We start from the raw sequence: 22,610 nt of genomic DNA, 5'->3' as shown, positions 1-22,610 counted from the left end.
TTGAATGGAAGCCACTAGAAGGGGGCCCACGTTGAACTTCATTTCTGTGGGACTCCGCCAGGAAGCTCTCTTCCTCTTCCTGCCTTTACCCACTCTACTCAGCATCCCCCAGGCTGTTAACAGAAGTACCAAGCCTTATTATTTCCCTCCGCGCTGAAGAGCCTCACATCACACTGCAGTTATAAATCGCTCTGACAATGGCGGCTGTGCCTGCTTGCGTAGTGTCATAAAGACGATGTTGCTTCTGTCCGGAGAAGAGGAACCTGCTATTGTAGCCAGGAAGTGTAGGGGGCCTGTGAGCGTGGCAGGGGCGCTGCGGGGTCTGAAACTCAGGGAGACTTTATAGAAATGGGTATTGCCTGGTCTTTTGAATATGTTCTTCCTGTTTTCCTCTTCCTAACCCACCTCAGAATATAAAAGGACATAATAGATGTTTTAATTTTTACATCTTTCCGACTGGGAAAGTGTCCAGAGTAAGATCCAAACAAAACAAATTAAATAATTTTGTGCACGCAATTATAGAACAGAAGCAACACCCTTCTAAAACAGGCAATCAAAAAACAAAACAGTGTTTTATTTGACAATAAACCTTGTGTTTGGCACTGCGGTCTCCAACCTAGTAAATCTATAAAAAATGTTACTGCCTGTTTCCCCATCTCGTAAGTATTGAATAATAAAGAACTCCACAAATTTTTATTTGAGTTTTTTCCCTAAGCCTCGAGAACAATACTGTTTTCGTGATAAGGCTCGGGAAACTTAACATAATAGAATTGCTTTTCTTTAGAACAGAAACGCAAAGGATCAAAAGCAGACCATTTCTTCAATGGCTTTAATGCTTTTCTTATAGAAGCTCAAGAATATACTCTTTCCCTGAGAAGCTGCTTCAGTATTAACTTGGCCATTTTAGGTTTACCAGGTGGTAACAACCTGGGCTTTGAAGTCAGGCTCCGCTTGGGGTCAGGTCTGTGCTGCACCCTCCCCGGTTCTAGGGCGTTGGGAAGCTCCTGGGCCCCTCCGAGACCCAGCTTCCCCTTAAAGAAGTTTCTAGCTAGAAACCCCTTGCAGACTGACGCCAAGATGCTCCATAGTGTATAAAGCGGGTCTGGGATGCTCCTGGCACATAGTAGGTGCCACTTTCCCGGCGACTCTGTCACGGTCATAAAGATTCCAGGAACGCACTCCGTTCCCTAGACGACAGGTCTCTTTAGGCTGCAAAATACCGTCCAGTGTGTGTGCAGAAGAGGCGAGAGAGAATATCCTCGCCAGTTTTACACTTGATCAGACCACCCTGAGACCCATTGGGTTATGCTTTTCCTTTCCCATCTCACACACCCTACCGTCCGTAGCCCCACAGGCCCAAGCATTTGGATCCCAGGAAAACAATGAATGGCCAGCCTAAAAAGCAAACAAACTCACTCGAGGTCAGCCCACTGCCTGTGCAGAGGAGTGAAGCCCAAGGCTGGTTGTAGGTGGTGATGCCGGAGAGGTTCATGGGTCGAAGGTGTCGTTCCCTTGACCCTGCAGTTGGCCTTCCTGTGTGACCCACTCACCTGCAGGTCTGTGCAGACACGTGAGCTCTCCTGCCCTGAGTGCAGCTCCCTGGGAAAACGGCCCCAGCTGTTTTATCTCAGGAATGATCCTGTCTCCCCTGCCTGCATTCTTGTAAAAAAAAAAAACCCTTGGAGGGGCGCCTGGGTGGCTCAGTCGGTTGAGTGTCCGACTTCGGCTCAGGTCATGATCTCCCAGTCTGTGAGTTTGAGCCCCGCGTCGGGCTCTGTGCTGACAGCTTGGAGCCTGGGGCCTGCTTCCGATTCTCTGTCTCCCTCTCTCTCTGCCCCTACCCCGCTCATGCTCTCTGTCTCTGTCTCTCTCTCTCTCTCTCTCTCTCTCTGTCAAAAATAAATAAACATAAAAAAAAAAAAAAAAGCCCTTGGAGAAGCTGTATGCCTGGGCACTACTGAGACTTGGTTTTTGAGATTTTTATCTGTAGGAAATATTATCATGGGATTCTGTCTGTCCTCGATGAATCTGCAGCAGGGATTATGAATGCGGATGGGCTGGGTATTAGGAAAGATAAGGATTCTCTTAGGAGGAAATACCAGTCTGAAGGAATGCTGGAGTTTTACGGAAAACAGGGAAGTTGGTGATGAGATATTTATCAATATCTGGACATTTTCCTGGAGCATCAGAGTAGCCAACGCTTTCTATAGGACAGTAACTCAAATAGGAGCACAGTAGGTCAGCCTTCTGGGTCCCTGAGCCCACAGCCGTGTTTTCACAAGACAGAGACTGTGGATGAAAGACGCAGCTACTCTGGGAATTTCAGTGTTAACATCTGGCAGCTATCCTATCTCCAGATATTTTTTCTTATTAGAACAATGGGCAAGATTCGTCAAAGTGGGTGAGAAAAAGGTATGCATTGAAATGAACACATGACGTTACTCTTTGTTAAATTTGGAAAACAGAAAAATAACAAATACTTTAAGTGATAATTGCTAAATTTTTAGAAAGCAGCATGAAATTAGATAATTATAGAAACCAACACATATGGAGATAATATAACCAAACATTTAAAAACTGTCAATTTTTTCTCAATGTAATAATGCAGAAATCATCTAGGAAGCCATTTATCAAGTGGCAGGTTTGAATAATAGAAGATTCATTTTGAAAAGAAAAAAATATTCAAACATCCTATTTATCTGAACTTAGAAAGAAAGAGTGTCTCAGTATATTTCAGGGAGAGATCATTGGTTTTGCCCCTCACCCCAGTGAACTGGGCCTCTGTTTGTCTCTGTGAAATGCTGTGCTGGGTCAAGAGGATGGGCTGGGTTCTCCCCTACACCCTGCTCTGGATTTCTCTGGTGACAGTGGCTTTCTGCTAATTGACTCATGGCCCAGATCCATTGCCCCCTATTTATTAAAGGAAAGTGGGACCTGCTTTTGCTGTCTGAGTGCAGCCTGAGTCCTGGCTGCTCCCTCCTCCTTCCAGAGAAGGGAGAAGACGGGTCCTGAGATGCACCTGTACTGTTCGAATCCTCACGCACGCATCGGTAGGCCAAGGAGAATGATCTCCTTCGAAGTATCTGTGTGTTTGAATCTTGTGTTAACCATTCTTAGCATTGACTTTTTAATTCCAGCTCTAGCTAGAAATACATTAAAATGAATGCCAACCCCAGTGCTGAAGGATACCTCGCCTCGTTTTAGATTCTCTGTATCGTAATTTCTGATTACCAAAGAACATTTCTATTTCAGGTTTGCAAAACACTACAACATTGATAAAGACACCACAGTGGACTATAATGTTTTTTTGAAGAACCTCAGTGTAAATAATGACTTGAATCTTAGATATAAAATGGGAAATCCAGGTGAGTGTTTTGAAAGTACATAGCTAAAGATTTCAATATCCTTTGGCACAATGATTCCTCTTCTAGGACCTATTCTAAGGAATACTTACAAATATGGAAACTGCATTAGGTGCAAAGATAGCCATGGCATCATTGTGTAGAAGAATAACATAAATGTCTAACAGCAGAAAAAGGGTTAAGCGAGTCACAGAGTATCCATGCACAGCCACGAGCAGCGATTTCCATGAAGTTAATGGTGAACGTGCAAAGTGGATGGGGTGTTATCCGTAGATGATTAGAAAGAAAATTCTAAGACACAGATCGTCTTTAAGTGATATGTGCCTGGGTGTTGTTTCATTCTTCTTTCTGCTGCTTCTGTATATTCAAAAAAAATTTTTTTTAATGTTATTTATTTATTTATTTATTTATTTATTTATTTATTTATTTATGAGACAGCGAGAGACAGAGCATGAGCAGGGGAGGGGCAGAGAGAGAGGGAGACACAGAATCGGAAGCAGGCTCCAGGCTCTGAGCTGTCAGCACAGAGCCCAATGTGGGGCTCGAACTCACAGACCGTGAGATCATGACCTGAGCTGAAGTCAGACGCTCAACCGACTGAGCCACCCAGGCGCCCCATATTCAAAAATTTGTGATGAACATATTATCCCTTTAGTGATGGGAAAAAATCTTAATATAAAAGGGCAAATAGCTGAGTAGTTTATGCATTCTCTTAGACACGTAAAGCCAAGCTCACACAGGCATGTAGCCTTGAGACGGAACACTTTCTCCTTGCGCCGATGGCGTTTATCCCAGCCTCATCAACAAAGTGCCCAGAGTTGTTGACCTGCTGGATAGTTCTGGAGAGAGCAGAGTCCAGTCCCCCGGGGATGAATTTATGAAGGATGCAGCTGGAGATTCTCCCCTGGGAGCCTTTGGTCATTTGAAGGCAAGTGGTTTCTTGCCTCGAGACATGGTGGCACTGTCTGGTTTCAATTTAATTCAGTACAACAAATACTCATTGAGCACCTTCTGTGATTCTCAGATTTGCCACACTGGCAAGCTTAACAATGACAAATTCTCAGGTTTTAGCTCGGTTCCTCTAAGATCACTGATAGCAGACTCCTTAGGGGGTCTCCTTGTTAACACCTCTCGAGTTTTAGGAATAACTAGACCAGATGCTCTTCCAAGAACCTGTTCATCCCTTATGTTTTGTTAGTTCATGTGCACAGCACTGGGCCCTTCATTGGCTTCGGAGCCAAGTAACATACTCTGTCTTTTTTTTTTTTTTTAATGTTTTTTTTAAATTTATTTTTGAGACAGAGAGAGCACATGAGCAGGGGAGGGGCAGAGAGAGAGGGAGACACAGAATCCGAAGCAGGCTCCAGGCTCTGAGCCGTCAGCACAGAGCCTGGCGCGGGGCTCGAACTCATGGACTGTGAGATCATGACCTGAGCCAAAGTCGGATGCTTAACCGACTGAGCCACCCAGGCTTCCCTACATACTCTGTCTTTAAGGAGTGTGTGTGTGTGTGTGTGTGTGTGTGTGTGTGTGTGTGTGTGTGTGTTTTAAATGGGGCAGGTAAGGCATAAAATAAGTCACATAAAAAAGAAATAGTAATATAAGGCACTAATTTGTTGTGCTCTGTATAGATACTTCATGAGCCTTAATTTTAATTTTTATTTCTCTCAACACCTTTGTGAGATGGGTATTATTATCCCATTTTTTAGATGAGAAAACTCAGACTCAAGGGTGCTAGATGAAGCTCCCAAAGTCATAGAGCTAGTTTTTGGTGGAGTTGAGATTTGAGCTGTTTAGCTCCAAAACAAACTGTACAAATGCCTGAGAGGGAAGAACAGAATGTCGTGGGGTGTGCACAGGAGGAGGAGGGTGGTCCAGGGAGGAGCCGGGAGGCACTTTTGCAGGCCCAGAGTTCACAGGATGCACATGACAAGCGTGGAGGGAATGAGAGTTTCCCCCCAGAGGGGGAACGTGTTTGACCGGAGCATGGGCTGTGAACTTTGTCCAAGGGAGATATAAGGTGGTGGTCTCCCTTGATCATAGAGACTTTTCATCACAAGTAAGTTTAGAGTCCTAACTTGAGAACCGTAACATTCCACCATACTTACCGAACATTTGTCCCATGCCAGGCCTGAGGCTAAGCACACTCCTGGACTGTCTCTCTTCACATTCTCCGCAGCCCTGTGAAGCAGACACTTGGGCAGATTAAGTAAAAAGATTGAAGTAAACAGTCAAGCCAATCCTACCACCCAGAATTAACCACTGTCAGCGTGATGCCTGGCATCTTTCCGTGCAGATCTGTGGAAAGGAGAAGCATGACAGACAGACAGACAGAAATAGCTTTGTAGAAATGGGTTCCTAGAGATGGCCTTTTATATCAGTTTTGACTTTTACTTGAGCATATCAGAAGCACAGGAATTGCAACGAAACTAAAGAAAATCCTGACTATGTCTTGGCTGGAGGTAATACCCATGGGTCATGCGTTCCCGCCCCCCAACATCAGAGACTTTGACCCACTGCCTCTGATACTGATGGGGCTGTGCACAAGTCTGACGCTTGCCTAGTTTCCCCTTATCCACGACGTGCTCCTCCTAGCTGGCTTCCCAAAGGAATTACTTGGTCCTGAGTTTCAGAAACGTAGCTAGGATAGGTCATGCTGTTGAGCCTTTTGCACAGTGTGTTTTTAATCTGCAAGTCCAATTACTTTTTCATTTCAAGATTTTTTTTAAGTAATATTACATCTTCGAATAAATCTTTGGTTTCATTTTCCTGATTTTTAACTTCGCTGTTGCAGATTATCCTTATGTTGGATTGTCTTTGTCTTTTGTGTCTGTTAAGTTATCTTAAAGTGCCTTTTTATTTCTTTGCCTTTTTCCTCTGAGGTCACAGTGACATCTCAGTCTTTTATCTACACTTGTGATCTGATTTTTGCCAAGGTCTTTTTTTTGTTCCATGTGATTTCTACCTTATTTATTACTTCTATCATGGCATTGCCTTTGGGTTACGATATTACTTTCCCTCTCGTTTTGTTGTCTTACCATCTTGTTTGACTGAGTTTGTGTGCTTTTTTCGTGTTTACTTGTTTATTTTGAGAGAGAGAGAGAGCATGTGTGTGTGTGAGTGAGGAAGGGACAGAGAGAGAAGGAGAGAGAAAATTCCAAGCCAGATGTGTGCTGTCAGCTCCATCACAGGGCTTGATCTCATAGTTCGTGAGATCATGACCTGAGCCAAAATCAAGAGTCAGATGTTTAACTGACTGAGCCACCCAGGCACCCCTGAATTTGTGTTCTTATGAAGATGTTCTTTTTTAAATTAATGTTTATTTATTTTTGAGAGAGAGAGAGCGCGTGCGCACGTGCTCAAGTGGGGGAGGGGCAGAAAGAGAGAGGGAGACACAGAATCCGAAGCAGGCTCCAAGCCCCGAGCTGTCAGCACAGAGCCTGACGCAGGGCTCAAACTCGCGAACCATGAGATCAGGCCTGAGCCGAAGTTGGACGCTTAACCGACTGAGCCACCCAGGTACCCCTGAGGATGTTCTTTAAAGCAATTTTGTACCTTTTATATTTTATTCCAAGATGAGATCTTTGCCTTTTTGCATTATGCTCCTCTCCTTCCTTCTCAGTCCACCTACACCGGTCTCCCACACTTTTCCAGTATTGTTTTCATAATTTCGAGAACATGGGGTAAACTGATGATTTTTTTATTCTCTTACATGTCTTTAATTAATTCGAATCTACCTCAAACTAATATTATACTAATTCTCATGAAGTATAAGGGCTTTACAACAGTATTTGCCCATTCTTCTTTCCTGTCTTTTGCTACAGTGCTGTTATATGTTGTACTTTTATATACACTAGAAACACAGAATGCATTGCTATAGCTTCTGTTGTTCTGCTGAGATTTGCTGTCTGTTCACTCATTAAGAGTATAGTTTCCCTTTTGTTCTCAAGCACTTATGTTGAAATTAAAACTCTCAAAAGCTTTAAAATTTTTATCCGCTATTTCCAGCCTTTAGGTCATCTCCAAGTCTGGTTCTTTATTGATTACTTTTTTTTCTTAAATATGAGGGCTCACAGTTTTCTGTCTTGTTTTGTTTTGCGACGTCTAGCAACTTTGGAATTTAGCCTGGATACAGTAAATTTTGCATTGTAGAGACTTTAGATTCTGTTATGTTCCTCTGAAGAATATAAGTATTTGTTTTAGCAGCCAGTTTATTTAGCTACACTCAGACTCTAGTCTTTGTCCTCCCTGAGGGCTTTAATGCTTGAAATCTTTGTTCTGCTATTTTAGCCTTAGCTGGGCATCTTATTGTCTGCTCTATATATCTTGTTCAGGGATTAGCCAAAGATTTTGGCAGAAGTTATGCACAGACTTGGGAAATCCTCCTCCAAGCCCTTCTTCTTCTTTTTTAAAAAATTTTTTTTAACGTTTATTTATTTTTGAGACAGGGAGAGACAGAGTATGAACAGGGGAGGGTCAGAGAGAGGGAGACACAGAATCTGAAGCAGGCTCCAGCTCTGAGCTGTCAGCACAGAGCCCGACGCGGGGCTAGAACTCATGGACCGCAAGATCATGACCTGAGCCAAAGTCGGCCGCCTAACTGACTGAGCCACCCAGGTGCCCCCCAAGCCCTTCTTTTTGGTCTTTCCTCACTTTCATACTTTCCAGATACTGTGTAGTTCTGAACTCTGTCTTCTGATTCCTAAAGCCGGCAGGATGCTGGAAAAGCCAAATAATAAGAAATGCATCGAGAGTTACTCTCTTTTTCCAAGTGTCAACTCCAGTTTATGTCAGTTGCTCTCTAGTGCCTTCAGACAGTTTTTTGTTTATATTTTGGCCAGAGTTTATACTTGTTATCTGCTGGGAAGATAGGTTCAATGTGAGCCAATCTACCATAACTGGAAGCAAAGCTTTCTGGTTGCCCGTGTTAAGAGTTTCTTCTTGTGTCAGTCTATGCTGGTAATTTATTGATTTTTCTAATTTTTACTATTTTTTTCTTTTGCCTATTTCACCGGGTATTGTAAGAAGGTGAGTTCTATAATACAATTTCAGTTCCAGCATGGGAATCTCAGTTTTTTTCACATTTTGTTACCGATAATTGGCAACATTTTTGTTTGTTAGGGGTACGTAAAATAATGATGCATCTCACATCTCCCAGGAAAGGCAATTTTTATCTGATTTGATATGAGATATATATCTGGCTGTTCTGTATATTCTTGTTCCTGTAGTGTTAGCTCAAGTTCTCATTGCTGCCTCTTAACTGGTGCCATCATCTGCAGCATGGGCCTATTCCGATCTGTCTTCTATACCCCAGTCGTAGAGATCATCTTAAAATCTTATTCATGCCACTTTTTCCTCTATAACTTTCATAATTGAAATTTAAGTTCTTGAGTTAGAAGACAAACTCTTTTTTGTGGATGTTCTAACTTAAAGATACTCACTGGACCCAAACAATACAGGTTTGAACTGCATGGCTCCATATGTACACAGAGCTTTTATAACATAGTACTGTAAATGTATTTCCTCTTACGCTTTTCTTGACATCTTTTCTCTTTCTTACTTTGTTGTAAGAATACAGCATATAATACATATGACCTACAAAATATGTGTTAATCAACTCTTCATGTTATCAGTAAGGTACCTAGTCAACAGCAGGCTATTTGTAGTTAAGTTTTGGGGGGTCAGAAGTTACATGCAGATTTCTGACTGTGTTTGGGTTGCCACCCCTAATCCTTGTGTTGTTCGAGGGTCAGCTGTAGTAATTTGGGGCTATGGGCTGCATTATATTAAAGCTCTACACCGAGGTTGTCAGCAGAGGCCTATTTGTTGGTATGCGGTGGGAAGGGACAAATCGCCGACACCAACTGGTCATCGTTCACATTGCCATCCTATCAGTTCAAAATCCTCAGCACCAAAGTCTGAATCTTACGGCACCAGCATATCCTTTCTGGTTGGCTCCTGATGGCATTTATTTTATTTGGCCCGTGGCTTGGCTAATTTGAATCCCAACCTTACTGACTGGTTTTGGGAAAAGCCAAGACATCAGACAGGTTGCTCAGGGTAGCAATCAAACAGAGAGACGTTAAATGGAACAGTTCAAAGGTCATTTCTAGGTTTTGATTTATCTTCTAACGTGTCTCTGTGTAAGTCATAAAGAAGTAGGTCTTCCTGTCTCACTGACCCAGCTTCCGTAAGATTGCCGCATTAGGAGCGAGGTCTTTATCACACCTGCTTGCTTGCTTCTATCTCTCTTATTTGTCTCTCGAGTCATTTTGGTTATTTGAAGCTCGTCCGCCAGTAGACTTCTTGTGAAGTGCCCATGGAAATGATATTCTCTGATTTCTTACAGTTTGTATGTGGCCTATATAAAAAAATCATTTGATAAAATCCTTAGCTCAGATTTTCATTCCTTAAGGATCTTAAATATCTTTACCCAGTGCCTGGTGATATAAAGTTTTGCCGAAGAAAAGTTTAATGACAGACTGACTTTCTTTCCCGCATTAGTGCCTTGGTCTTTGTGTTCAGATAGCCAGCACATTTTTCGCTTTTTATTTAAAACCCAGTAATTTTGCTCGAAGTCATGACGTTGGACACTTGTGACTGATTTTATAAGTATTTAGGTACTATTTGAATTGCTAGGCTTGAGTCTCTTTTATTTCGGGAAGACTTCTGGAATTGTAATTTTTTAGCATCTGAACCATTCCACTGTTCCGTTTTCTTTCCAGTGGTACATTTTGCAGGTATCTTGGATTTCTTTTCCTAGCTTCTGTTTTAGACTATCACCTTCTTGCACATGTTCCTTCCTGCCTTCTTTCCTTTTTGCTCCCTTGATACATTTTTTTCCCCCTTTTTCACCTCCTGTGACTTTCGTTTATTTGCTCTTGCGTCCCTTTTAGCTCAGCCTTTATTTCTGGAATGATTTTATTTCGAATTTGCTTTGGGGCTCTATCATTGAATTTCAGAATTTTTCTAGCTCTGATTGACACGAGTCCTTTCTTGTCTCCTATCATTTAAAACATTTCTCGTCAACCAACAGGTAGCTAATGTGTACTGAGCATCTCGTGGGCAAACTCTGTGGCATTTCTGTCTATTTCTTCTTGCAAATGGGGACCCAGAAGCACAAGCCTCTGTAGGTAGTCCTGGAAGGTTGCAGAGTCAGCGGTTGGATCCAAAGTGAGTCCTCCTCACCTTCGTACTGTTTTCAGGGTTTTTCTGGATCTTACTTTGGAGCTTCCCCTGAGAAATGCTTTTCTTGGCACTCCAGCCGTGAAGCACATGGACGGATAAGTAAATTCTAGACTGTTTCTGATTTTTCTAGAGTGAAATCTTTACTAGTGTTTTAATAATGTTTGTTTTCTACATGGTGGTTTGGGGAAAACAGTCTCAAGAGAGCAATAATTTTAAAATGATGTGTCCCCTAGTGCATTTTTCCTAAAATTTCCCTCTCTTTTTTTTTTTTTTAATTTTTTTTCAACGTTTTTATTTATTTTTTGGGGGACAGAGAGAGACAGAGCATGAACGGGGGAGGGGCAGAGAGAGGGAGACACAGAATCGGAAACAGGCTCCAGGCTCTGAGCCATCAGCCCAGAGCCCGACGCGGGGCTCGAACTCACAGACCGCGAGATCGTGACCTGACTGAAGTCGGACGCTTAACCGACTGCGCCACCCAGGCGCCCCAAAATTTCCCTCTCTTAAGTAAGCACATAATTCCACCTACTTCTTTATATCTGTTTCTGTTTCTCATATGAACTCCTGCTTTTTTCTCTTATCTATGAACTATAAATGATAAGAATAAAATCTGCTTCTGTAGGTTCCTTTTTGGGGAAAATGGGTCCTATAAGGACTTATTACCAAGAGCTGCTGGTGGGTTTGATGCTGTTGCTACCTCTTATCAGGGACACAGTATGTCATATATTTGCAGGCATCGTGACCTTTGACTTTTCTAAATGTATAGAACTACGTTTCCTGTTGATTTTGCATATTTCTGGTTTTGCTATGTTGGCGTTCTTAACAAGCCATCAACATCTTGCTTATCAATGGCACTATCTATTTGGCACCCGAAGAAGTGACATTTGGGGGTGGGTTTCCTGCTGCTGCATCTGTGACATGCATAAATGCCCCCCTTAAGCTTTGGATTTCCTCTTTACCCCATTTCAAATCAGCAAGAACCCTTCAGAGGAAATCTGGGGACATTAACAGGTGGTAGGAATTGTTATGCCCGGCTGAAGAGTGAGGCCTGGCATAACTGTGACGAGAGAGGTGCCCTTGAACGTGGCTTGGTTGAGCTTCATAGCCAGCTTATGGTGGCAGTATAGCTGCACGGGTCCCTGGGCTGTGAGCTCCCCGAGGGCAGGCCTCACACCCCAACCCCCCTCCCGCCCCCATTCTCCAGACCCCGGCCTCCTGTTTACAGAACACGGATGGCTTTCCCTTGATGTGCCCTGTGTCCCTGAGAACTGTCATTAGAGTACCAGTGCCCCAGAGTGGAGCCCACACCAGGGCGCAGTGTCAGAAAGCCCGACTGGAGACCTCTGTGTGCCCAGCCGAGTCAGACCCTGGTTCTGTGGGTCGGCTTCCCCGTCTCTCGACGAGGCTCTGGCAGTGTGTGCGTTCTGAGATCCCAGTTTCAAGTGCTTGGCTCACTGATGCCACAGAATTCCAGACCACGTTCTGGAAGAATGGCTTTGTATTTCCTTACATAGCCAGATGGGGGAGGCTGCTTTTCTTCTTCTTTTTCCCTTGTTTTCTTTTCTCTTTTTTTTTTTTTTTTTTTTTTTTTTTTGAGGTAGGCAATGGGATTCCAGAAGACTGGCAGTTTGTTAACTACAGCTGAGTCGTTGTAAGTGTGCTTAATTTGAGTGAAGCGTATTTGCAGACAGTTTAGGAAATAAATCTGGGAAACCATTTGTGATTCTTTGTAGTCGACTTTGAGAAAGAAAATGGCTATGTTGTAGATTTATTTTATTCTTTTATTATAAAAGTAATACATGTTTCCTGCAAAAAAGGCAGAAAACACGAGAACACAAATAACCATCCCCGTAATCCTACCCCCTGAATCCTCCCACTGTATTCTTTTTGGTGTACTGTCCTCTTAGATTTCCTTTCGGATGGATGGATGGATGGATGGATGGATGGCTGGGTGGCTGGGTGGGTGGATGGGTGGATGGGTGGCTGGATAGACAGGCAAATACACAACATAAGTATTAAAATGAAAATTAAATTATGCTAATAATATCTCTTTCAATCATGATACAATATATATGAAGGAAAATTTTCCATGTTCATTAACTTAGGCAGGCACCTTTGTTTTTAATGTCTGTGTGGTATTTTATAGGCTTGGTGAACCATGATTTATAAAACCAATCCTCGATTAATGGACATTTAAATTGTTTCGGTTTTGTAAGTCTTTAAACAGTGCAGAAAATATCCTTACCCACATACATTTGTTGGACGGTCCTATAATTCCATTCGTGTAAAATTCTAAAAGGAGATTTAAAAGTATTCAGTTACCAAGTTTTCTATACACAGGCCAGGACTGATTTCTTTCTCTATTATTCTCTTTTATCCATGCCTATTTGACAAGTGGAAACATATCGTTAACTTGTTTTAATTAGAGTTTGGGTTACCAATGAGTTCAGTACTTTTTTGTGCATTTGTTGGAATTTTTCATTCTTTTTATGTGAATTACCTGTTTACAACCTGCGTCTATGTTCTACTGAGTATTTATTTTAGTGATTTGTAAGAGCTACTCATGCATCGTGGTAATTAACCTATAGTTTTTCTCACTCACGTTTCTTTCATTATGATTTGGGAGTGTGTGTTTTTAACTAAACCAAGAAAAATATTGACGTCGTCAGGCAGATCCATTATTTAAGTGATTCGGGGCTGTAATGTGTGTCTTGGAAAGGACTTCCCACCCAGAGATTGTGTTCTGTGTAATATTCATCTTAACTTTCTTCTGCTCTTACGGTTTGATTCTTCTACTTGAGGCACTATTTACCTAAGGTTTATCCCAGCACAAGCTAGCAAGTAGATTAATTTAACTTTTTTTCTAAAATGTTCCGCCAGTCATTTCAACACCATTTAGTACATAGTTTGTCGTGCTTTTGGTTCATTCAAGTCTTAAATTTTTGCCAGGCAGGTGAAGACGAAAAGGAATCACTGAATATTCAAACGGATCTTTGACACTGTCAATAAACGAAAATTCTTTTGTCTGAACAGAGGTCTCCTGGGAGAGTCAATCCATCAAAAATTCCAAAAGGGAGTGCCCTCACAGCTCTGTTTCATCCGAAGAGGTCTGGAAAAACTGCTCCCTGGAAGAAGTTGAGACGGCCTTCTGCCAGGAGGTAAGAGTGTCTCCCTAACGCCCGGGTTCTCTAAAGTGCGAGCACAGGAGATTGACAGCTGTGGAAAACCGTTAGGTCTGGACGCTATTTCTAGGCATCCTGTGGATCCTGCCTCCACCTCCTGGGACCCTGAGGCCTCCTCCAACCTGTCGTGACAGCCTGTCCGTAACAGTACTGGTGCTGAGAGGCTGGTTCCGACATATCTCTTTTGTGCTGCTCACGCACTCAATCTGGTGAAGAAGATTCCAGACTCCTGTGAGGACGTGAGGCATCTTTATTGAGCAAAATAAAGGAAAACTTGAGTAAATGAAGAGGTCTTTTTTGGTTCTTGGGTTGGAAGATTCAAAATTAATGTCTGCTCTCCCTAGATCTGGATGGATATACATATATATTTTTTTCTTTTGAAAAGTAGTAATAGAGGACCACATAACAATATATCACATAAAAATATAAAGGTATGCTAAGCCTGTATGGCACTGGTACAACCATCTGACATTCAAATCGACTTAAGATAATAGTTGGGTGGTGGATCAGTCTGTGTCTGTGAATTCAGCATATGATATCAGGCATTCCAGGAAAGTGTGGCAGGGATGCGGAGTGGCTCATTGGGTAATTATTATTGGAAAAATTCACTAGCCAGCCGTGCAGGGGGAAAAAAAGCTTGTAACCTGCCATTCTTCACACCAAAATTCTGTATGAATCAACTATTTAAATTTAAAAGTACTGCGGGTGAAAATTTTTTAATCTTGAAATCGAGACTACCTTTCAAGCATGATGCAAAGCCCAGAAACCATAAAGAAAAAGATGCTACATCTGATTACATTAAAATGAAAAGCTTTTGTATAGCAAAACTTTGTGTAAGCAAATGATGAACTTGACAAAGTACGTGCCATGTAAACCACAGACTAAGGTGCGTCGAGCTTTTAAAAACGAATGTAAGGTGTTCCGTAGAAAAATGTCAATGAGGAAAAAATTAACAGAAGCGAGTGTTGATCAAGGTGTTGGAGAAGTGAGTCTGTAATATTGTGTTGGTAAATTAGTAAAGCTTTGTTTTCCCTTATTGTGGTTAATCAATTTATTGTTTTCATAAAAACAGAACCATTACAAAATACATTAGTGTTACAAAAAAAGTAAGCAATTCTGAAAAGTACAAAGAAGAAAGTATAAATTATTCAAAATCCACCGCCCAGAAATAATCAAAGGCAACATTTGGTGAACATAATTCTCGGCCCGTCTTTATTCATATATATAGAAGGATGACTGCCTCGGTGGGTGGGTGGGTGGATACATAGATAGAAATAATTTTATAAGAAGAGAATCATGCTCCTTTTACAAATAAGATGTATTTAACGTAAATGTCTTTGAATTTACCAGAAGCAAAGGAGACATCACCACCCTCTCCACCCTCGTAATTAACCCTTTTGTGGGGCCCGCTGGGTGCGAGGCAGGGTCCTCCTCAGTCTTCACAGCAGCTCCGTGAGCCAGGCCCTGTTATCATCCCAGCTTCAACTTGAGGAAACTGAGGCACGGAGAGGTTTAATGACGGGTCTAGAGTTCCCCTGCCAGTGAGGCCTGGGCCAAGTTTAAATCCAAGTCCTTGCTGACAGTGCTGTCTTCAAGTGAAGCTGTACTTTGGATAAATATTTCTTTACCACAAGATAATGTCAGGTCCCAAAAGGGACTTTGAGACAAGAAGAGAATTAAGAAAGCCATTAAGAGTTGCAGAAATTACGGTGGTTTTGAAGGATCTTTCGATCGCAGGCGGTCCGGGCGGGCTCTCGCTTCCCGGTGTTCCTTCCCACCTCACAAGTTTTGTTGTTTCTATCTTGTCCTTAGCCAGGGTTTACCACGATATTTACATTCTATTCCGGTCCTATAATTTCCCCGGTCGTTTGGCCTTCGTTGTGTATTTACGTGGGTTTAAGACACATGACTACTCTCCAGCGTTTACCGTAGTTAATCCCTTTCTGAGTTCATTATTTTGATTTATTTTTTGGCTGGCTGGATTTCATAGCCAAGTAATTTCCTTAAGAAAGGCTCGTGGGGGCTTTATTCCCTTTGTTTTTTTCGTATTTGAGGCTGTCTGCCTCTTACTTTTCTACCAGAAACACTTGGCTGGGTGTAATTCTTCCATCTTGCTTTCTTTTCCTCAAGATGTTGTAAGCCTTGTTCTGTTGTCTTCTGTTCTTGTTTTATTAAGTTTAGTTATTTACTTTAACAGAGACAGAGTGTGTGGGGGGGCGGGGGAGGGGAGAGGAAGGAGAGAGAGAGAGGGAGAGAGAGAATCCCAAGTAGGCTCCACCAGCACGGAGTCCAGTGAGGGGCTCAAACTCATGACTGTGAGATCATGACCTGAGCTGAAGTCAAGAGTTGGATGCTCAGCTGACTGAGCCACCCAGGCGCCCCTGGCATTGGGTGTCCTGAAGAAGCCTGAGCTCACTGATTTTTTTTTTTTCCCCCTTATAGGTAATTCCTTTTTTCTACCTGGATGCCTAAAGTATATATTCTCTTTAGTCCTTGAAATTAAAAAGCAAAACTAAGCCATACTGGCACGGAGCATTTTATGTCAAAGTTTCCTGGAACACAGTATGTTCTTTTGAGGTACAGATTCAGTCCGTCATTTCCAGAAAACTTCTCCTGTGTCACTAAAATCCTCTCCTGCTCTCTGTCCCTCTGCCTTCGCAGCATCTTTCCTCCCTTCACCCTCACACTGGGTCATTGTTGTCCTCGACAGCTGCCGCCTTCTCCCAGCTTGCCTTCAGCCTTTTTCCCCTGCCTTCGTTCGGAGTCTTTCAAGCCTTTCCTTTATTATTAATTTTAACTCAGACTTGCGTCTTATGCTGTTATTTCTAATTTCTTTATTAGGTCCTGTAATGATACTATTTTTGTTCTCAATTTTCCTAGCTTTGCAATATCCCTTCTTTTTCATTGTTTTATCATCTTGACTTCAAGCTTTTCTTATAATGAATTCATAGTCTTAGTTTCTTTTTATGGCACGAAACCTTTGTAGGTGATCACGTGTTTATATTTTTTTGTATTATGTTTCCTTAGCCTGGGTTCTTTGTCTTTTGCCTGATCTGTCTTCCTTCCTTCCTTCCTTCCTTCCTTCCTTCCTTCCTTCCTTCCCTCCTTCCTTCGCTCCTTCTCTCCTTCCTTTCTTTCCAAATTTCTATAGTTGCAAAACCACTTATTTTCATCCTGCTTGTGCTTAGGTTTTAAGTTTATTTATTTTGAGAGAGAGAGAGAGAGAGAGAGAGCGCGCGAGCAGGAAAGAGGCAAAGAGCGGGAGATAGAGAATCCCAAGCAGGCTCCATGCTGTCAGCGCAGAGCCTGATGTGGGACTTGAACCCACAAACTGCAAGATCATGACCTGAGCCAAAATAAACTGAACCGAAATCAAGAGTCAGACGCTCAACTGACTTAGCCACCCAGGCGCCCCTCCCCCATTCTTGATAGAGCTGTATTATTATTCTCACTTCTCTACAGTTTTCCATCATCTGCAACTACACAAATGATGCATTCTCTTACAGAGGGATGTTTAGATTGCTTCCTGGTTTGTGCTGACCCAATGATGCCGCTGCGAGTGGTTACATACGTATGTTTGGGGGCGTGTGCACAGACATCTCTCTAGGAATAGCTTACACCTAGGAGTGGAATTACCTGCTCGGTTGTAAGGGACGTGCACCCCAGCTTTAACTGACAGTATCGAACTTGTTTTATCTATGTTCTCTGACTGTTCAATTTCCCTCCACAGTGGAATGAGTTTTCGTATCACTTTCTAGAGTTTTATGTGTGTATCATCCGTCCACTCTATATTCTTTTTTTTTTTTTTTATTTTTCAGAGAGAGGGGGGAGGCACAAGTAAAGGGCAGAGAGAGAGAGAGAGGGAGCGAGAGAAGTGGAGCTCACCCAAAGTGGGACTCACGCTCACCGGATGCGGGGCTCTAACTCAGGAACTGTGAGATCACGACCTGAGCCGAAGTCAGAGTCAGATGCTTAACTGACTGAGCCACCAAGGCTCCCTGCAGTTGCAAATTGTGTTTCAAAATACCAATATACAGTCCCACCGGAAGCATATGAGAAAGAATTCCTGTCGTTCTGCCTACTCACCAACGCTTAATGTTGTTAGACTTTAACCTTTTTACATTCTGATGTGGCTGGAATGACGTCTGAGCTATCATTTTATTTTATTTTATTTTATTTTATTTTATTTTATTTTAATTTTTTTTTCAACGTTTATTTATTTTTGGGACAGAGAGAGACAGAGCATGAACGGGGGAGGGGCAGAGAGAGAGGGAGACACAGAATCGGAAACAGGCTCCAGGCTCTGAGCCATCAGCCCAGAGCCTGACGCGGGGCTCGAACTCACGGACCGCGAGATCGTGACCTGGCCGAAGTCGGACGCTTAACCGACTGCGCCACCCAGGCGCCCCTGAGCTATCATTTTAATCTTTATGTGCCTTCCTACTGATGTGTCAAAGCTTTTGACATTTTGCAACCCTTCTTTAGAACATTTTTGGTAAAGGGGCGCCTGGGTGGCTGAGTCAGTGAAGCGTGCGACTTCGGCTCACGTCGTGATCTGGCAGTTTGTGAGTTTGAGCCCCGTGTGCACACTGTGCTGACGGCTCAGAGCCTGGAGCCTGCTTCCGATTCTGTGTCTCCCCCTCTCTCTGCCCTCCCCCACTCGCACTCTGTCTCTCTCTCTCTCTCTCTCAAGAATAAACATTAAAAAAATTAAGTTTTGGTAAAAATATATTCATTTAAAACAAATGTTTATTGAATGCCTCCAGCATGCCAAATTGTGCTTTATTCTAGGTAATTATGAGTGAACAAAACAGACACACCCAGCTCTCATGGAGATTGTACAAACTTACGTCAGGGGGAGAGGTGTTACACAAACACATTCACAAACACGATAAATAAAGAAAAGGACAGGGTGTTACAACAGAGAATAACAAGGGGGACCTCATCTGGATTGGGGATCAGGGAAGCATTTGTAGAAATTAAATGTACAAACAGAAAATGGGTGTCCTTTTTACTGGTCTGTCAATAATGTGATGGTGTGCCATGCATCATTTAAAAGCATGATGTAGAGGGGCACCTGGGTGGCTCAGTTAAGCGTCCGACTTCGGCTCAGGTCATGATCTCATGGTTCCTGAGTTCGAGCCCCGCATCGGGCTCTGTGCTGGCAGCTCGGAGCCTGGAGCCTGCTTCGGATTCTGTGTCTCCCTCTCTCTCTGCCCCTCCTCTGCTCTCTCTTTCTCTCAAAATAAATAAATAAGTAAACTTTAAAATAAATAAACGTTAAAAATTTCATAAAAAATAAAAGCATGATGCAGATATGTATTAGTGCTTACAGAAAAACATTTCATGACATATTGTTAAATGAAAAAAAAATTCTGTCAAATCTGGACGTATAGCCATGATCCCAATTTTATAAAGTAGTATGTTTATATGATCGTTACGAGAGTTTCTGGAACACTATGTAAAAAAAAATTGGATGGAGAGACTTCCAAGTATCTTTATGTCCTTCTTTTTACTTTGCTGAATTGCTTGTTTTTTGTTTTTTTTTTTTCCTTTTATAAAGAGTAACCACTGAAAATTTCCTTTTATAAAGAGTAACCATTGAAAATTCCTTGGTATCATGTCACCAAGACACTATTTCTGTTTCCTACCCTGCTTTTTTCCTAAAAGCTCTTGATGGTGTCAGAAACACTCTCCTGAAAAAAATCTCATTGGAGACCAATGTCATCAAGACATTAAAAGTGGATCTCATTAATCCAGTAAATACACTGAGGCTATACCCCACATCTGGCTCTGGCTTCTCTCTGTCAACCCACCTCCCCAAAAGAGAGAGGGGCAGATGCAGGCACATTTTGGGTTGGTTCTGTGCAACTTTCGAAGAGGTCTAGGCCCTGAGATTCTCTAAATATTTTTCAAGATTTTCCCGTTAGATTTCTGACGTTCCTGTGCAAGCTATGGGAATGTCAATAAATCTGCTTCTTATTCCTATAGTGGGTACAGATTCTTGTACATGTATTTCCATGTTCCGGCAGGTTTTATGTTTGTTTGTTTGTTTGTTTTTCTAAGAAAGTCACCTTATACCCCAAGTTGATGGTTATTTTGTTTCTCATTGAAGTCCGGAAAAGACCGAATTCAGACAAAGTGAAGAGGGTTGGAAATATTGGAGAATATTGTTATTACTCAATAATAAACAGCAGGAAAAACCTTTGGAAATAAAACCCATCTTCATAGTATTTTTATGAGTCGTATAAAAATCAGCGGTTAACCGACTCTACTGAATTTTAGAAGTTCCATAAAGCAAAACTCATTCACCCTGATTCTTTGTGATTCCCCATTTAAAAAAAGAAGAAGAAGAATTAAAGAAATGCACAACGTGTACTCTGTTTATGCAGCCTTTATATTAATGAGTTTCTTTACTCTGAAAGCTACTTCTGTTCTTAATAAAATGTTGCCGCCTTTTTTGTTTGATTGACCTGATTTAATCAAGAGACACGTAGCATGGGCTCACAGTAGGAATGGCTTGAAAGTATATTAAGAAAGATGTATCAAACTGGCACATCCAGCGAATATTTTTAGCTCTGAAATTTGAGGTGGAGCTATTATATGTGCTGTTTTTCCCGGAGAAACTTGTCTACCCTGTCAGTTGAGTAGCGGTGACTGGGGATAGTGTTCTGTAGCGAGCTCATCAATTAAACATTTGAAGTTCAGTACATGCCACCATAACCTTTTTGATCAGTTTTTGGAGGGGAAAAATGTGACGAGGTTTTGGTAAAAATAAGCTGGTTGAATAGCACTTGAAGTGGGTTTCTGTGAATGCAACGCTCGAATTTTTATTCCCTGCAGCTTTCCAAGTCCTATGGAAAGGTTGAAAAAGCCCTGAGTGCAGGGGACCCCTCCAAAAGTGGCTGTGTGTCTTTGAATTACCTAAAGATTGTCTTCGACACCTTTGTGTACCGATTACCAAGGAGGATTTTTATCCAGTTAATGAAGAGGTAAGAGTCCCATTGTTTCCTTGACACCTTTTTTTCCCCCCAAACGTCAGCCAGGAGAATACGGCACAGCTTCATTTATTTTTTATTAATGTCTTCTACTTTTTTTTAGTGAAAATTTCAAACACATGCAAAAGTAAAGAGAATAATATAATGAATCCACTAAGGTACTCAGCTTCAACAGTCAACTCATGGTCAATCATTTATCTTCTTGCCCATTTTTCCTTAACCCTGGATATTTTTGAAACAAATACCAGACGTCATATTTCATTGAAAAGATCTCACTATGTCTTTCTAAAAGATAAGAAGTTTTTTTTTTAATTTTAATGTTTTATTTTTGAGAGAGAGTACAAGCAGGGGAAGGGACAGAGAGAGAGAGAGAGAGAGAGAGAGAGAGAGAGAAAGAGAGAATCCAAAGCAGGCGAGAGAGAGAGAGAGAGAGAGAGACAAAATCCAAAGCAGGTGAGAGAGAGAGAGAGAGAGAGACAGAGACAGAGACAGAATCCAAAGCAGGCTCCAGGCTCTGAGCTGTTAGCACAGAGCCCGACGTGGGGCTCAAACTTGTGAACCGTGAGATCATGACCTGAGCCGAAGCCAGATGCTTAACTGACTGAGCCACCCAGGCGCCCCAAGAAGTCTTTTTAAGAACATGGTGGAAATACTGGTTTCACACCTAATAGAATTATCAATAATAGTAATACATACCTAGCCAGGGTTCAAATCTAACAGATTGTCCCAGATTTTCTTTTACAGTTTGAGTCAGGATCCAAATGAGGTCTGTACATTACAATAGATTGATTTGCCACAATTCTTTTTTTTGGTCTGTAGGGTCTCTCTCCATTTGTTAATTTGTTCCCTTATGATGCATTTGTAGAAGTCTGGATTGTTTATTACCTGGAGTTTCTTGCAACTGACATCTGACAACCGACATCTACAGTGACATTAACATGTTCTCCTGTCTCCCTCTCCCACCCTCTCCTGCCCCTAAATGGATAGATACACAGATATCTGTTCAGTTGTTCTGGCAACAATACTTCATAGGCAGTGGCAGTGAATGGGGACTGGTTGTCTCTCTTTTCGTGGTGTTAGCAGCCATGGTTGAAAGTACTTCTCTCCACGAATTCACTGGGGATTATAAGGTGGTGATATTTCACATCTATCCTTTCTTCTTTTATTGGTTGCAGTGCTTCTGTAATGAAAGCTTTCCCTCTTCAACTACTTGGCGACAGTGAGACACAGCTGGTCTAAGAAAGGCACAATGTCCTTGGTCCTTTCCTTTCACTTACCACCTTCCAAAATAGTGAATTGGTTTCTTAGCATACTCCGTAAGCGAGCAGTGAGTGGTTTTTCCTAAGTTACCACAAACTCATGAATGGAAACATATTTGATGTGTTGCAGTTCATCATTGTTCTCACTGATACTCAGTCGTTCCATCTTGGCCAGCGGGACCTCCTCAGTTGGCTCCCGAGACCTGTTGGTGCGACCCTGATCGTCCCCAGTAGGTCTCCTCCTTTCCGACATGGCAAAATGCTCCTGGCTCTTCTGGGACATCCCTTGCCCTCAACCTGGAATCAGCCATTTCTCTAAGGATCGGGATAATTGGCGGACACCTCGGGTTCTCTGGAAAGGAGAGGCAAGAGAGGAGGAGAAGGAAGAAATACTATTAAGTGAGGCCAGCTAGACCCATTCTCCACAGCCTCCTCTTTCCTTCTCAGAGGTGAGCCCTGCGTATTGCCACTCTGGCTTCTAGAGGAAAAAGCAAGGTTTGGCCCTAGGAGTGAGTATTCCCATGGCTCAGAAAACAGCTGTTTTTCTGCCTGTACATGGTGACAATTTTTAGGAATTGCTCTGCTGAATAACTAAAAGCCATATAGTCATTTCTTTGTATT

At 42.2% G+C, this 22,610-nt stretch overlaps 1 protein-coding gene across 8 annotated transcripts in view; it reads left to right on the top strand.

Annotated features, from left to right (window-relative positions):
* The window catches only part of EFCAB6 (EF-hand calcium binding domain 6), a 250,449-nt gene that overhangs the window by 70,777 nt on the left and 157,062 nt on the right, over positions 1 to 22,610 (top strand). For all 8 annotated transcript variants that reach the window (XM_045467278.1, XM_045467283.1, XM_045467280.1 and 5 more), the window contains 3 exons: positions 3,253 to 3,365; positions 13,584 to 13,708; positions 20,576 to 20,724. In XM_045467278.1, the coding sequence (XP_045323234.1) occupies positions 3,253 to 3,365; positions 13,584 to 13,708; positions 20,576 to 20,724 (387 nt within the window). The remainder of the gene's footprint in view (positions 1 to 3,252; positions 3,366 to 13,583; positions 13,709 to 20,575; positions 20,725 to 22,610) is intronic.

This window comes from Leopardus geoffroyi, chromosome B4 (genome assembly GCF_018350155.1).
Source record: "Leopardus geoffroyi isolate Oge1 chromosome B4, O.geoffroyi_Oge1_pat1.0, whole genome shotgun sequence".
NCBI lineage: Eukaryota > Metazoa > Chordata > Mammalia > Carnivora > Felidae > Leopardus > Leopardus geoffroyi.
The sequence above is the reverse complement of the archived record's forward strand: the minus strand, read 5'-3'. Positions and strand labels throughout refer to the sequence as shown.